The sequence below is a fragment of the Denticeps clupeoides genome, chromosome 19 (genome assembly GCF_900700375.1).
Source record: "Denticeps clupeoides chromosome 19, fDenClu1.1, whole genome shotgun sequence".
Taxonomy (NCBI): domain Eukaryota; kingdom Metazoa; phylum Chordata; class Actinopteri; order Clupeiformes; family Denticipitidae; genus Denticeps; species Denticeps clupeoides.
The window spans coordinates 8,885,852-8,899,960 of record NC_041725.1 but is presented as its reverse complement, the minus strand read 5'-3'; the positions used below and the strand labels follow the sequence as shown (position 1 = coordinate 8,899,960).

The window sequence follows — 14,109 nt, the reverse complement described above, 5'->3', positions numbered from 1 at the left end:
AGCAGTCTGTTTTTTCATATCAATTTTTTTTTGTGAAACAGTCCCAGTTTGCCATGTCAGAATTATGTACATTTGAAATACTTCCTTTCAGCAAAATAACTAAAGCATTATTTCAGTTCAACACAAAGGGCTCTAGTAAAGCTGAGCTCAACCCTGAATTATATGCAATTTGTCAAACAGTCATACAGCACTGGATTGATAAAACTACCACAGTGAACACCAAAAATTCAAAAACATTCATGTTGTCATGTTGCATCTATAGGAACTTAATTTAGCACTGATTATGTAGACTAATTATTGAGCAGAGGCACAAAAAATATTTTGCTTTAGAGGAATGAGTTTGTGAGAGTTAACCACACCTCTAGTCTTCAGCGCTGTGCCCCTGTAGACAAAGTCCACGCGAGCAGGGGCAGGTAAACAACAGTATTTAAGCCTAGAAACCTGAGTTGCCAGTGCTCCATCTTCGATGTGATGTGTATCACTCAGGTAATAGCTCTGTCTCTGGTTGTAGCTCAGTTGATTTTTGGGCTGAAGCCAATGGCAGTGGAATCAAATGCTGTCAACTGCACACTGCAGGCCACTTACAGGCCACCTGTATTCTCTAAGGAAGGAGATTTTGTGATTGGAGGAGTTTTTTCCTTGCACTATTACATGCGTGCGGTGGAGGCCAACTACACCAGCCACCCCGAGCCTTTGCAGTGCACTGGGAGGTTAGTGAGCACGGACAGGAGATCAGCCTCAGTGGGCTTTTGTGTTGCATGACACCTTTTCTTTCTTCTTCCTTCAGACTCTCCACCAGGGAGTTGCGTTTTGCCCGTGCCATGGAATTTGCCATAAAAGAAATAAACAACAGATCAGATCTCTTGCCGAATGTCATATTAGGTTACCTGATACATGACTCCTGTGCAGCGGTTCCCATGGCATTGAAAGTTGCATTCCAGTTTTTAAACGGAAGAGAGGCTGAATTGACAACAGGTTTGATTTGTCCAAAGGTGGCAAACGTTGCTGCGGTTCTGGGGGACTCTACCTCCACAGCAAGCATTGGAATGTCCCGAGTGCTTGGTCTTTTTGGAGTCCCACAGGTCCAGCACCTTTAAACTGTAAAAATATAATAGCAACAATTAAGCTTAAGTTGGTTTCTGCATTCTGAACTGTAAAGAATAAATGTCACAAATAATAGTAAATTTGAAAGCTTATTCATAGAAGACTATTTTTCATTTGACCACTCTGTCTTAAATTACAGGTGAGCCACTTTTCCACGTGTGCCTGTCTGAGTGATAAGCAACAGCATCCATCTTTCTTTAGAACCATCCCCAGTGACCAGTTCCAGGCAGCAGCACTGGCCCAGCTGGTCAAACACTTTGGTTGGACGTGGATTGGAGCAGTTCGCAGTGATTCAGATTATGGAAATAACGGGATGGCATCGTTCCTGAGAGCTGCACAGAAGGAGGGAATTTGCATAGAATTCTCTGTGGCTTTTTTCAAAACGAATCCAAGAAGCAAGGTGCAAAGAGTTGCCGATATCATCCGCAGATCCACTTCCCGTGTCATTGTGGCCTTTGTTGCCTCAGGTGACATGCGTATACTGCTGGAGGAGTTAACATACAAACCACTTCCCCCACTCCAGTGGATTGGCAGTGAATCCTGGGTATCAGATCCAGAGATGCTGACATATGGAGTGTTTGCTGGTGCTGTTGGCTTCAGTGTGGAGCGAGCTGTGATCCCTGGATTCCGGGAGTTCCTTCTAGACCTTCCTGCAGTACAGGTGACCCGTTCACCCTTGCTGAGAGAGTTCTGGGAGGACACATTTAGCTGTAAACTGCCCCCTGAGCAAGCAGACCTGATGACTGGGCAAGGTGTCAAAATGTGTACTGGCAATGAAGACCTGCGTGCTGTAAAAATCCCCTATACAGACACATCACAGCTACGAGTCACAAACATGGTGTACAAAGCGACATATGCCATAGCACATGCTATTCACAGGGTTGTGTGTGAGGACAGGCCATATTCAATGCCACAGTGCAATAGAAATGCTTTTGCTGAGCCATACAAGGTAAAAACACATGTGTGACCTTTATTGATTATTATTAATTTAACAAACTTAACAATTCTTAGTCAGATATGTTTGTGTTAACGTGTTAAAAACAAAAGAAAATGCTAATGTATTCAGAAATCTTTAGAAATACATATTTGAAATGTTTGTTTGAAATTGTTGTATGATTATTTCTGTACAATTTCTGTAATCATGTCAGCACCAACCTGTATTTAAACATGTTTCAGGTTCTCGCGCAACTTAAAAAGGTAAATTTCACTGTTAATGGATACCCTGTTAATTTTGACATTAATGGTGACCCTGTGGCCAAGTACGAAGTCATAAACTGGCAGGTAGCTGAAAACAGGGCCCTCAGTTTTGTGACAGTGGGTTACTATGATGCATCTAAGCCTAAAGGTCATGCACTCAACCTGACCAAAAAAATTACCTGGGTTGGTGGACAAACACAGGTACGATTCAATTTCAGTTTCTTTGCAGTTAAAATGAAAACCATGCCATTGACTATGTGTGTGGGTGTGTGTGTGTGTATGTGTGTAGGTACCTGTGTCAGTGTGTAGTGCAAGCTGTCCCCCAGGCACCAGGAAAGCAGCACAGAAAGGAAAGCCTGTCTGCTGCTATGACTGTGTACCATGTGGTGAGGGGGAGATCAGTAATGAAACAGGTAGGCTGCTCCACTTACATACCTTAAATATTCAACAATTCACTTAGTGTTCACAGTGCTTTGCGTTTCCCCCAGATTCTCTGGACTGTATTTCCTGCCCTGATGAGTTCTGGCCAAATTCTCAGAGGGATGAATGCCTGCCCAAACGAGTTGAGTTCCTATCATGGGATGAGGTTCTGGGGATCATATTAGCATTTAGTGCCACCACAGGAGCATGTATAGCTGTTGTGGTGATTGTTATATTCTACAGACACAGAGCCTCTCCCATTGTCAGAGCCAATAACTCTGAGCTGAGTTTCCTGCTGCTCTTCTCACTGACTCTGTGTTTTCTTTGCTCTCTGACTTTCATTGGTCGGCCCTCTGAATGGTCCTGTATGCTGCGTCACACTGCATTTGGGATCACATTTGTCCTCTGCATCTCCTGTGTTCTGGGGAAAACTCTAGTTGTGTTAATGGCCTTCAGGGCTACACTTCCAGGCAGTAATGTCATGAAATGGTTTGGACCTTTACAGCAGAGAATGACTGTAGTTTGTTTTACTTTTGTTCAGGCCCTGATATGCACACTGTGGTTGGTATTGTCACCTCCAATTCCATTAAAGAATGTGTCATATTATAAAGAGAGAATCATTCTTGAATGTAACCTTGGTTCTGCTGGGGCTTTCTGGGCCGTGTTGGGTTATATTGGCCTCCTGGCTGTCTTGTGCTTTGTTTTGGCTTTTCTGGCTCGTAAGCTGCCTGATAACTTTAATGAAGCCAAATTCATCACATTCAGCATGCTGATATTCTGTGCTGTCTGGATCACCTTTATACCAGCTTATGTCAGCTCTCCTGGCAAGTTCACTGTAGCTGTGGAGATATTTGCCATTTTAGCTTCAAGTTTTGGACTTATTGCGTGTATTTTTATCCCCAAATGCTACATTATTGTATTCAGACCACATCAAAACACCAAGAGACATGTGATGGGGAAAGTGGCCTCCAAAGCTCTTTAAGAATAATAAGCCAATTCTGGCAGATTTCAAATTTACTATATGTACGCAATGCTCCACATTTTGTCTTTATTTATTATTGACGGAAGAGATAAGACAAGATAACATAAGATGACCCTTTATTAGTCCCGTATTTACATTGTCATGGCAGAAAGTGAACAATAGAATGTATAAAAAGTTCAATACACAAATAAATAGTCTGGGGAAACAAAACAGTGGATGTGAGTTTTATAAATATCAGTACATACTGAAATTACTGAAATAAAGATGAATGTTACATTTCACTTATTAGTGTGAAATGGCATGTTCAACTTTTGATAATGTGTTTTTCTGTCTGGAAATAATACTGGACTTATATTTGGAATGATATTTGAATATTTTGAACTGCATTAATTCCTATTAAATTTTTTTTAAAGCTGTGATGGTAAAAAAATCAGTATGACTTTAAAGCATCTATGACCTTATTGACCGTGCATTAACGACTGTGTATTATTTTTACACAGTTTTACAACAGCTCTTAAGTCCAGTGCATATTTAATAATACAGCAATTCAGTGCATTTATAATAAATCATCCACACCTCCAGGGTCTGGAAATTGAACCTGGGTCCTGTTGTAATTTAGTCGTAGGCGTGAAAGCATGTGAGTGAATGGTGTGTGCACCCTGGTATTGGCTGGCAGCCTGACCATGATGGGTTCCTGCCCGATGACCCAGGATGGGCTCCTGCTCCCGAAACCCTGATATTAAACAGTTAAGGAAACTTTTTAGGTGTTTTAAATTTTAAGACTGACTTTGTGCAATAAAACTCCCCCAAAATGATGCAATTATTGATTTTTTATTTACTATTACAACATGAATACAATCATATTTTCCAAAGTATATACAAAACATTCATTAAAACAAAGTGTCATTTCATTTCTACTTCTTGTTTAATACACAAACCACATCTTATATTTCCCAGAATAATTACTTGTTTGGATATTTGCCTGTCATACCTTTCCTTATGTTTTGTTCAGGCCTGAAAAGTATAATGTAACATTTTGGTGCAAATATGCAAAACAGAAGTCCAAAGCTGGAGGCCAGTATGGCAAACATCTCCACCGCAACTGTATATTTTCCAGGTGAGCTGTTATGAGCCGGTATGAAGGAAATCCACACAGCAAAGAAGATGAGCATGCTGAAGGTGATCAGCTTGCCTTCGTTGAATGTGTCCGGAAGTTTACGCCCGAGGAAAGCAAGCACAAAGCAGAGGGCAGACAGCAGGCCAATGTATCCCAACACCAAGTAAAAACCGATGGGCCACACGTCCTTGCACTCTAAAACGATTCTCCCACCCTGATAAGATGTGTTTTTGAAAGGGACAGGCGGCGCCAGGGCCAACCAGCTAGCACAGAGTATCACCTGCACAGCTGTGCAACAAAGGATGAAGGCTCTCTGCTGGAGTGGCCCAAATAGTTTTAGTGCATTTGAGCCGGGTAAAGTAGACCGGAAGGCCAGCAGCACTACAATGGTTTTGACAAGAATGCAGGAGATGCAGAGAACAAAACTAATGCCAAATGCTGCCTGACGGGCACGGCAGGACCATGCCGAAGGTCTACCGATGAACACCAGGGAGCACAGGAAGCAGAGTTTTATTGACAGCAGAAGCAAGAAACTGATCTCTGAGTTATTGGCTTTTACAATAGGGGTAGACTTATAGAAGAAGAAAATTACTGTGATGGCCATTGCTACAGTAACACCAAGAAGGGCCAGAATTACCAGGATGATGCCCATAGTTTCTTGGAAATCGAGGAACTCTTCCACCCCAGCTACACAAGTCACTCTGTCTTTGTCTGACCAGTAGTACAGTGGGCATTTAGTGCACTCTGTGGCATCTGGAAGGGCAAAAAAGAGAACAATAAGAATTATTTAGCCATTGAAGCAAATCAGAGCTTTGTTTTCTGAAGGTGAGAGGCTTGTAATGTTTGCATGCACACCTGTGTTGTTGCTGATCTCTCCATCAGCACAAGGCAGGCAGTCGAAGCAGCAGAGTGCCTGTCCAGGGCGTGAAGCCTGCCGAGTTCCTGCAGGACAACTGGCACTGCAAAGGGAAAGGGGTACCTGAGGGGGAAGCTGTTCATCAATATTAAGTTCTGAAATAACATCCTTTGTATGGAATAATACCATTTATTGAAATTATGTAAATAAGTCTTTCGAGCCAGAAAGACTTTGCATGTATACGGTTGTACTGACAATAAACCAATCTTGAATCACCTACTGTGTCAAGGAACATTCAACTGTGTTTATCATTATGCTAGTATTTTAAGCAGGACAGAACATACCTGGGACTGCCCTCCAGACCACTTGATTGAATCTAGATCCATCTGCAGCTGTTGCCCATAAGGGGCAGAGCCATCATAGCTGCCCACCTTCTCAAACTGGATCTGTCCGTTGCTGCTTTTCTGCCAGTTGATGATGTCATACAGAGGCACTGGCTCACCATTCGAGTCAAAGTACACTTTCTCTCCAAATTGGTTTGTAAAGTTTACTTGCTTTAGGTAATGTAGGAGCTACAGGAAATGTTATTATAATGACATGAAAGCATTTGATGTTGCTGTGAGTATGACAGCATTTATTTGACATTTCAAGCATTTATGGCAGACAAATTACATTAAACTTCGAGACTGTCATGAAGTTTAATGTCATTTGTCTGTCTCTGCCATAAAAATGCTTAAAATGTCAAGTAAATATTGTTATATATGTATATGTATATATGTTTGCATACACAGTGGTTTCTTTACCTGCCACGGTTTTACTGTCATGGTGTTATTACAGGCCTGGTCCTTGGGGCCACACTTCAGCAGTTGATGCAATGCATGGGCAATGGCATATACTGCCTTATATACATTGTAAGAGATCCTGACTCTTGATACCTCGCTGTAGCTACTTCTAACAGCCTTTATGTCTTCATTACCAGTGCAGAGTTTGCTCTGTGGATCTGCATTTGACGCAAAACTCAGTTTGCATCTGAATAGTTCCTCCCAGAACATATTAGTAAAGACCGACCCGGGAGAAGGACGCACCTTGAACAGGAAGTCAGCGAGTCCAGGTATCATTGTGCCACGAAAAGAAAAGCCCAAAGTTCCTGTTAAAACAGAGTGGAACTCTGGCGCAGTGAGCAAGCCAGCAGTCACCCATGCTTCACTGGCCACCCACTGCAAGTGTGTCAGATTCCTCCGGGCAATTTCAGTCAGTAGGCTGTACAGCTGTCCCTCGGTAGCAAAAGCTACCACCACATGAGCCGTAGAGGTCTCCAGGATGTCAGCGATGGCATTGATCTGAGCCTCTGTTGGCTCCTTGGGTATTGTTCGGTGGAATGCCACACAGCCACCCCAGGTCTGTAGATGCTCAGCAAAAGCCTGGATGCCATAGTTACTGTAGTCATCCTCTGTGCCTATTGTGCCCACCCAGCGCCAGTCAAAGTGGGTAACCAGCTGGACGAGGCCCTGGACCTGGAACAAGTCACTAGGCACTGTTCGCAGGAAGGAGGGGTATACCTGCTTGTCAGTCAGACACGTACAGGTTGCAAAGTAGCTCACCTAGAAGACACAGGTTTGATGGAAAAAGAAATGTGTACATTGAATGATTTCTATAATTGAATCTATTCTATCTATATATTTTATTCTTTTTTTTTTAAACAATTGTTCTTCATGGTCTAAGTTCATTCTAATGTCTGCCCTTTTACTTTGAAAAAAGACTTTACAAAAGAAGATTTTCTATATTCACAGTAGTTACATAATTCATACTTTGTGATAAGCATGGGAACAGAATGAGCCTTTAATTACCTTTTAAATGCCTTTAAATGTTACAATGTTACAAATTAAAATGTTTCAATCAAAATATATCTCCTCATAAGAATTTACATAAGTTGAGCATTGTGGTTCTTTTTAGGTTATTTTGTAACAAACACCTTATTCTTTTCAAATGTTTTTTAGGATTCTCTCAATCCCTCTTCCCAGATACACACACAGACACACAAAATGCCACAAATTTAGTCTACCAATGGAATTCTGAAAGGTCCTAGTGCATGTGCCACAGAACGGGTGGGCGTGGAGGATGCCAGTCCAATCACAACAGGCACAGGGGCACTGTCCACACACTGCAGAACCTCAGAGCTGTTATCTTGGCCCAAAGAAAAGCTAACCAAGGACATCACGCTCCGCAGCCCTGTGTGTACATGGTCACAGCTGTCCAGAATCCGGTAACCCAGTCTGACTCCAGGCAACAGGCTGGAGTTATTTATCTCCTCAATGGCAAAGACCATTGTCTGAACCCACCGAAAAGCCCGTACATCAAATCTGGAGAGAAGCAGGAATTAGGTAAAATTAGCCAAATAAAAGGTTTACAACAGAGGGCTTAACAACAACCGGTGTTCATGACTGATACTTTCATTTGCACCTCCTAAATAAAGACTTAAAATGATGGGCTTGGTCTTCTTTTCAGAATCTGAATAAAATTAAATACAATGCATGTTTTTAATTTCACCCTTTGAAGACTGATCCTTAACCAAAGAGTGGTAAACATCTATTAGAATTGTGTAACAGATGTTCAATTCCCTCAGCAAGTAGTAGCAAAAAAAACCTAACAAACAAAAAAAAAACAATGTACCTTCATTAATTGAAATATTTTATGTATAGATAAGCAAACTAAATAATAGAAGAAGAGAGAATATCAGTTAAAGCTCCAAATGCACAAATAAAAACAATAATTAAATAAATGAAAAGAAATTAGCTTTGCTAATGAAGTATATAGTCAACATTTGACAAAATAAATTAAAGCCAAAAAATGCTCAACAAGAACCACACTCAAAGTCCATATACATGCATGCGGGTTGAAATGGGTATTTCTTATTCCAGATTTCTTTTCACTCACCCACTGCACTCGCTTGCCTGGGGTTTGGAAGCATATGTCTGGTCTGATTCAGAGACCATATAATGCATAGGGAATAACCCACCAATCACAACATCCCCATCTGCCTCCAGCATGGGTGGGTTAAAGTCTCCTAGTCTCTGACATTCTGATCCCAAAGTAAAACCTGCTAACAGGTTATAGGAAAGCAGCAAGATACCCAACAAGACCCACTCAGAGGTACCTGCGGACATGTCAGAGGCTGTCAGAGCACAACATGTGAACAGAAGTCAAGCTGTACCACCAAGCTCAGTGCAAGGCAGGACGCAACATCCTTTAAAGGGTCTTTGCATGCGCTTCACTGAAGACATGTGATGGACAGTAACACAAGCCAATCGTACTGAAGAGGATGTGTGATGTGTATAGGTACCATAGTGCACACTTTATTTCAATGCGAAAAAGAAAAAAAAAGAAATACATATATAAATTCTCTAATAATTGCCCAATATTTCAAAATAAAACCATGCTTTTAAACATTTAAATTCATATAGAAAACTATTCTGTATGGGCCAATAAAGACATGGCAAAGCTCATAACATGACACCATAAGAAAGACAAACAGTGAAGGGATGGATGCTGAAAGTGAGATGAGACAGATTTTTTCTGTTCTCATTTATATTTACATGTATGGCATTTTGGCAGACGGCCTTATTTAAATTGAATTGCAATAAGTATTTAGAGGGACAGTTCCCCTGGAGTTAAGTGTCTTGCTCGGGGACTCAATGGGATTTGAACCCGTGACTGTGGTCTTTTACTTCTCCATCTGCAGACCCTTTTGAATAGAGGAAGAGTTTACTGAGGATTGGGAAAAATTTTTTGTTTAACTGTCTGTTTTTCAAGTGAAGTTAGTTTTGCTGCAGTGTAACCACAAAGTGTGAAGCGTTTGAATGTAACTTAAGACATGTAGCTGTGATACATATTCAGCATAAAAAATGTATTTAGTACACTATATGTTTAAGAATATTTTAAACAGTAAATAAAAAAGAATATATACTTTTAGACTACATCTGCAGTGTAAAGTTAAATCTGTTCTGTGCACTCCTTTTTTTGCAGGACCGCCCACAATTAAACAACAAGTCAAAATGACACTCCCATTGTCATATAACAACACATCCCAACACATCTTGGGCAGGTTGCACTGCGAAAGGCACAGTTAGGGACAGCAGAGATGTTGGTCTCTCTGTGTCTGTTTCTGTACTTGCCCTGGAAAGCTTCATCAGCCCCAGTCGACTCGAACTCTGTCTTCTCCAGCCCGGCGACATATGACTCCTGTCAGCAGAGGAAGCAGTTTCGGCTGGTCGGCATGCAGCGGGAGGGCGACATAATTATTGGAGGTCTATTCGAGGTTCACTTGGTCACTGAGTTTCCCGAATTGTCTTTCAGAACTGATCCACAGCACCTATGGTGTCACGAGTGAGTGGGAAGGATCATGTCTGAAGATAACAGAAAGTTATTGTGAGCTTGGGCATTCATCTTTGTTTTACACTTTTATCAGGTTTGATTTGGATGGTTTCAAGATGGCACTGGCTATGGCGTATGCTGTAGATGAAATTAACAGGGACCCAAATCTACTTCCCAACGTAACTTTGGGTTTCAGAATTTACGACAACTGCATAAAGCTTGGAGTGGCTCTTCGGGCAGCTATGGCCCTCATCAGTGGCAAAGATGAATCCTTATCTAACCTGAACTGTAGCGGGTCACCTCCTGTATTGGCAATTGTGGGAGATTCTACATCCACTCATTCTATTGCAATGTCAAGCATTCTGGGCTTATTTCATATGCCAATGGTATGACATGTTAAAATGTTAAGTTCTCATATATTGTCTATGGATGTGCTGAAATTGTTCCAAAGCTCTCTCACTCTCTCTGTATATACGGTCCTGACTACTGACGTATAATGATAATTCTTCACAGATATACACAAAACACACAAATTCCGTTAACAATTCATGCACATTTTATTTCTTTGTATTGAAGTTATGTATGTCGCTGTATTCCACTAGGTTGTTCAAATGTGTGACTCAGTTCTCTCTTTTTTTACTGACTTTTCTAGGTAAGTTACTATGCCACCTGTTCCTGTTTAAGTGACAGGCGCCGCTACCCCTTTTTTTTCAGGACCATTCCTAGTGATGCATTTCAGGTGAGAGCCATGATGCAGATCCTGAAGCACTTTGGCTGGACCTGGGTGGGGCTCATTGTCAGCAACGACGACTACGGCCTTCATGCTGCACAGTCCTTTCAACAGGACATCAGTGGATTTGGTGGTTGTGTGGCCTTCTTTGAAATTTTGCCCAAAGACAATGATATTAGGGAGATAGAACGTATAATAGGGGTCATTCAACAGTCTACATCCCGTGTCATTGTGGTGTTTTCGGCTGAAGCTTTCATGCTGTCTCTCATGGACAAGGTGCTACGTCTAAATTTAACACGACAGTGGATTGCCAGTGAGGCCTGGTCTCTAAATCCTATTTTCCTCACCCTGCGCATGCAGCCTGTCCTCAGGGGGACTCTAGGCATTGCAATACGCCGGGGAGAGATAGAAGGGATGAGGGAGTTTCTGCTAAGCCTCCATCCTGACAATGACCCTGGAAATAACCTGGTCAGAAAATTCTGGGAGGACATGTTCAAGTGCAGATTTGCACCCGATGTTGCTCAGACCGAAACTGAGGGAAGAGTGTGCACTGGAGACGAGGACGTAACAACAGCAGACATGGAATATAGTGATGTGTCTGAACTCAGACCTGCATATAATGTTTACAAAGCAGTGTACGCCCTGGCACACACTCTTCACAACCTGCTGAATTGCGTGCCAGGAAAAGGACCTTTCAGTGGGCATAGCTGCGCCAGCCTTCACAATATTCAGCCCTGGCAGGTACACTTTTCTATATCATTGTACCTCTGAACTTTAACTTTGCCAGATAAAGTAGAATAGTTTAATTCTTGAATAAATAATTTTTTTTATTATTATGTTCCCTTTAGCTACTTTACTACCTACAGAATGTAAACTTTACCACAAGTTTTGGAGATCAGGTGTCCTTTGACAAAAATGGTGATGCCTTGGCCATCTATGACATTGTGAACTGGATAGGGATGCCAGATGGTACAATGAGAGCTCGCACAGTGGGTGTTGTAGATGAATCTCGGCCTGCTGGGAAAGTGCTCAGCCTGGATGAGGAAAAAATCTTTTGGAATTTCGAAAATAACAAAGTGATTTTTTTTTCTTTTAAACATAATTTAAGAAATAATTGTATGTGGATTTTTCATGTGATGTAGGTTAAACAATAAGATGTCTACATTGTTAACTTTCACAGCCCCCCCGCTCTTTGTGTAGTGAACCCTGCTCGCAGGGCACAAGAATAGCAAGAAAAAAGGGTCTGCCGGTCTGCTGTTTCGACTGCATACCTTGCGCGGACGGTGAGATCAGTACAGGTAAAAACTGTTAGACGAAGACATTATACCTTTTAACGTGTGTGTTTTTTTATCAAGGTACATCATGTGAGGTCAGATGTCTTTCTGCATCTTCATTTTTTTCAGATTCCATTGAATGTTTGAAATGTCCGGAAGAATTCTGGTCAAACCCTCAGAAAGACCAATGTGTTCCTAAAGAGACTGAATTTTTATCCTATGAGGACCCTTTGGGTATTTCACTGACCACAGCCTCTCTGCTTGGTGCGTGTACTTGTGCTGGAGTTCTGGCCATATTTGCCCATCACCGTCACACTCCTGTGGTCCGTGCCAACAACTCAGAACTGAGCTTTCTAATTCTGATATCACTTAAATTCTGCTTCCTGTGTGCTCTGCTGTTCATTGGTCAGCCCAGACTGTGGACCTGCCAGCTGCGTCATGCAGTATTCGGCATCAGCTTTGTTCTCTGTGTCTCCAGTATCCTGGTGAAGACCGTGGTGGTGGTGGCTGTGTTTAAGGCATCAAAGCCTGAGGGTCAGGGACTCATGAAGTGGTTTGGTGCTCCACAGCAGAGAGGCACTGTTCTGATCCTAACTGCTCTTCAGGTGGCCATCTGCGTCATCTGGTTGTCCACAGCCTCCCCCACACCCCAAAAAAATGTTACATACCAGGCTTCAAAGATTGTGTTTGAGTGTGCTGTGGGCTCAATGGCTGGGTTTGCTACACTGCTGGGCTACATTGGTCTACTGGCTGCTGTCAGCTTCCTGTTGGCCTTCCTGGCACGAAACCTTCCAGACACTTTCAATGAGGCCAAGTTCATCACCTTCAGCATGCTCATCTTCTGTGCTGTGTGGATCGCCTTCATCCCTGCCTATGTCAGCTCCCCAGGGAAGTATGCAGATGCTGTGGAGATCTTTGCCATCCTGGCCTCCAGCTTTGGCCTATTATTTGCTATATTTGCACCAAAGTGTTACATCATTCTGCTTCGCCCAGAGAGAAACACAAAGAAAGCTCTCATGGGACGAGGCACTACAAATAATTAGTTTTAAAAATGTAAATGTGTTTTGTAAACCCACATACGTCCATTACATAGAATATGACTGGTGGGTGGTAGTAGCCTAGTGGGTAACACACTCGCCTATGAACCAGAAGACCCGGGTTCGAATCCCACTTACTACCATTGTGTCCCTGAGCAAGTCACTTAACCCTAAGTTGCTCCAGGGAGACTGTCCCTGTAACTACTGGTTGTAAGTCGCTCTGGATAAGGGTGTCTGATAAATGCTCTAAATGTAAATGACTTAGTAATATAAAAATAATAATTATGCAGTGATTTCTTTATTTGAAAGTTACTTAATAATCTTTGTTCAAATGAGCACTTATTTGAGTATGACACAAAGTCTTATTAATAATAATAATAACTTTAACTTTATACTACATTGACATATGTAACTCTTATTTTATTACTCATTTGAATTGTACTGTCTTTAGTGCATTGTACTGACTGATTTGTATCAATAGTCAAATAAAATATTTGTCTTCATATTTCTTCAGTTTGAATTCTAAAATCTGAAAAGACATCTCATGATGACACGTCAACGTGTTTCTATAATAATAAATTGAGCTTTACAACTAGATCAGGTACAATTAATTAAATTTAAAAAACAGTTTTAAGCATTAAAAAATGTCCCATAATCTATGATGAATTAATCAACCATTATATCTTATGATATTTAACAATTACATGTTATACAAAAACATTATTTGATAAATGCTTTCATGCAGTCGTTAGCACTGTAGACATAGATGAAGAAATTTGATAAAAATTAGTACAAATTTAATATCACTGAAATTAAAAAACCTCTTGTCATGGTCTTTCATGTTCTAATCAATTCTGCACTTCAGTGAACCACCACTAGATGAAGCCACACTTACATATTAGACACATGCATTACACATTTCCAAAAAAGACAGTAATGACACTATGTACTATTTTCATGCGGTTTTATTTGCCATATTGCATAAAAGCCTTTAACAATAAATATAATTTTCTTATGAACA

General features: G+C 41.3%; 3 protein-coding genes across 3 annotated transcripts; 2 read left to right on the top strand and 1 right to left on the bottom strand.

The window, feature by feature from the left end:
- Positions 1–636: 636 nt before the first annotated feature.
- Positions 637–3,845, top strand: LOC114768847 (extracellular calcium-sensing receptor-like). The gene is made up of 6 exons (XM_028961228.1): positions 637–710; positions 788–1,082; positions 1,244–2,053; positions 2,281–2,502; positions 2,591–2,714; positions 2,790–3,845. Exons 1-6 carry the CDS (start codon positions 652–654, stop codon positions 3,701–3,703), a joined length of 2,424 nt encoding a protein of 807 aa, XP_028817061.1. The 5' UTR covers positions 637–651; the 3' UTR covers positions 3,704–3,845.
- Positions 3,846–4,665: 820 nt separating this feature from the next.
- LOC114768846 (extracellular calcium-sensing receptor-like) lies at positions 4,666–8,875 on the bottom strand. The gene is made up of 6 exons (XM_028961227.1): positions 8,611–8,875; positions 7,739–8,036; positions 6,480–7,277; positions 6,021–6,248; positions 5,676–5,799; positions 4,666–5,573 (listed from the first exon to the last, which is right to left on the bottom strand). The coding sequence occupies exons 1-6, from the start codon at positions 8,838–8,840 to the stop codon at positions 4,666–4,668; spliced, it is 2,586 nt and encodes an 861-aa protein (XP_028817060.1). The 5' UTR covers positions 8,841–8,875.
- A 908-nt stretch (positions 8,876–9,783) lies between these two features.
- LOC114768848 (extracellular calcium-sensing receptor-like) lies at positions 9,784–13,204 on the top strand. Its single transcript, XM_028961229.1, has 6 exons — positions 9,784–10,059; positions 10,142–10,433; positions 10,700–11,518; positions 11,626–11,853; positions 11,958–12,075; positions 12,181–13,204. Exons 1-6 carry the CDS (start codon positions 9,815–9,817, stop codon positions 13,092–13,094), a joined length of 2,616 nt encoding a protein of 871 aa, XP_028817062.1. The 5' UTR covers positions 9,784–9,814; the 3' UTR covers positions 13,095–13,204.
- The last annotated feature ends 905 nt before the right edge of the window (positions 13,205–14,109 follow it).

Excerpts from the sequence above, each read along its gene's own strand:
- LOC114768846 (XM_028961227.1), bottom strand. The coding sequence starts at position 8,840 with ATGTCCGCAGGTACCTCTGAGTGGGTCTTGTTGGGTATCTTGCTGCTT. Across the intron at positions 8,037-8,610 it reads CAGGCAAGCGAGTGCAGTGG|ATTTGATGTACGGGCTTTTC; the intron begins GTGAGTGAAAAG and ends GCTTCTCTCCAG. Across the intron at positions 6,249-6,479 it reads TGACAGTAAAACCGTGGCAG|CTCCTACATTACCTAAAGCA; the intron begins GTAAAGAAACCA and ends CATTTCCTGTAG.
- LOC114768847 (XM_028961228.1), top strand. The coding sequence starts at position 652 with ATGCGTGCGGTGGAGGCCAACTACACCAGCCACCCCGAGCCTTTGCAG. Across the intron at positions 1,083-1,243 it reads GTCTTTTTGGAGTCCCACAG|GTGAGCCACTTTTCCACGTG; the intron begins GTCCAGCACCTT and ends CTTAAATTACAG. Across the intron at positions 2,054-2,280 it reads CTTTTGCTGAGCCATACAAG|GTTCTCGCGCAACTTAAAAA; the intron begins GTAAAAACACAT and ends AACATGTTTCAG.
- LOC114768848 (XM_028961229.1), top strand. The coding sequence starts at position 9,815 with ATGTTGGTCTCTCTGTGTCTGTTTCTGTACTTGCCCTGGAAAGCTTCA. Across the intron at positions 11,519-11,625 it reads ACAATATTCAGCCCTGGCAG|CTACTTTACTACCTACAGAA; the intron begins GTACACTTTTCT and ends TGTTCCCTTTAG. Across the intron at positions 11,854-11,957 it reads GGAATTTCGAAAATAACAAA|CCCCCCCGCTCTTTGTGTAG; the intron begins GTGATTTTTTTT and ends TAACTTTCACAG.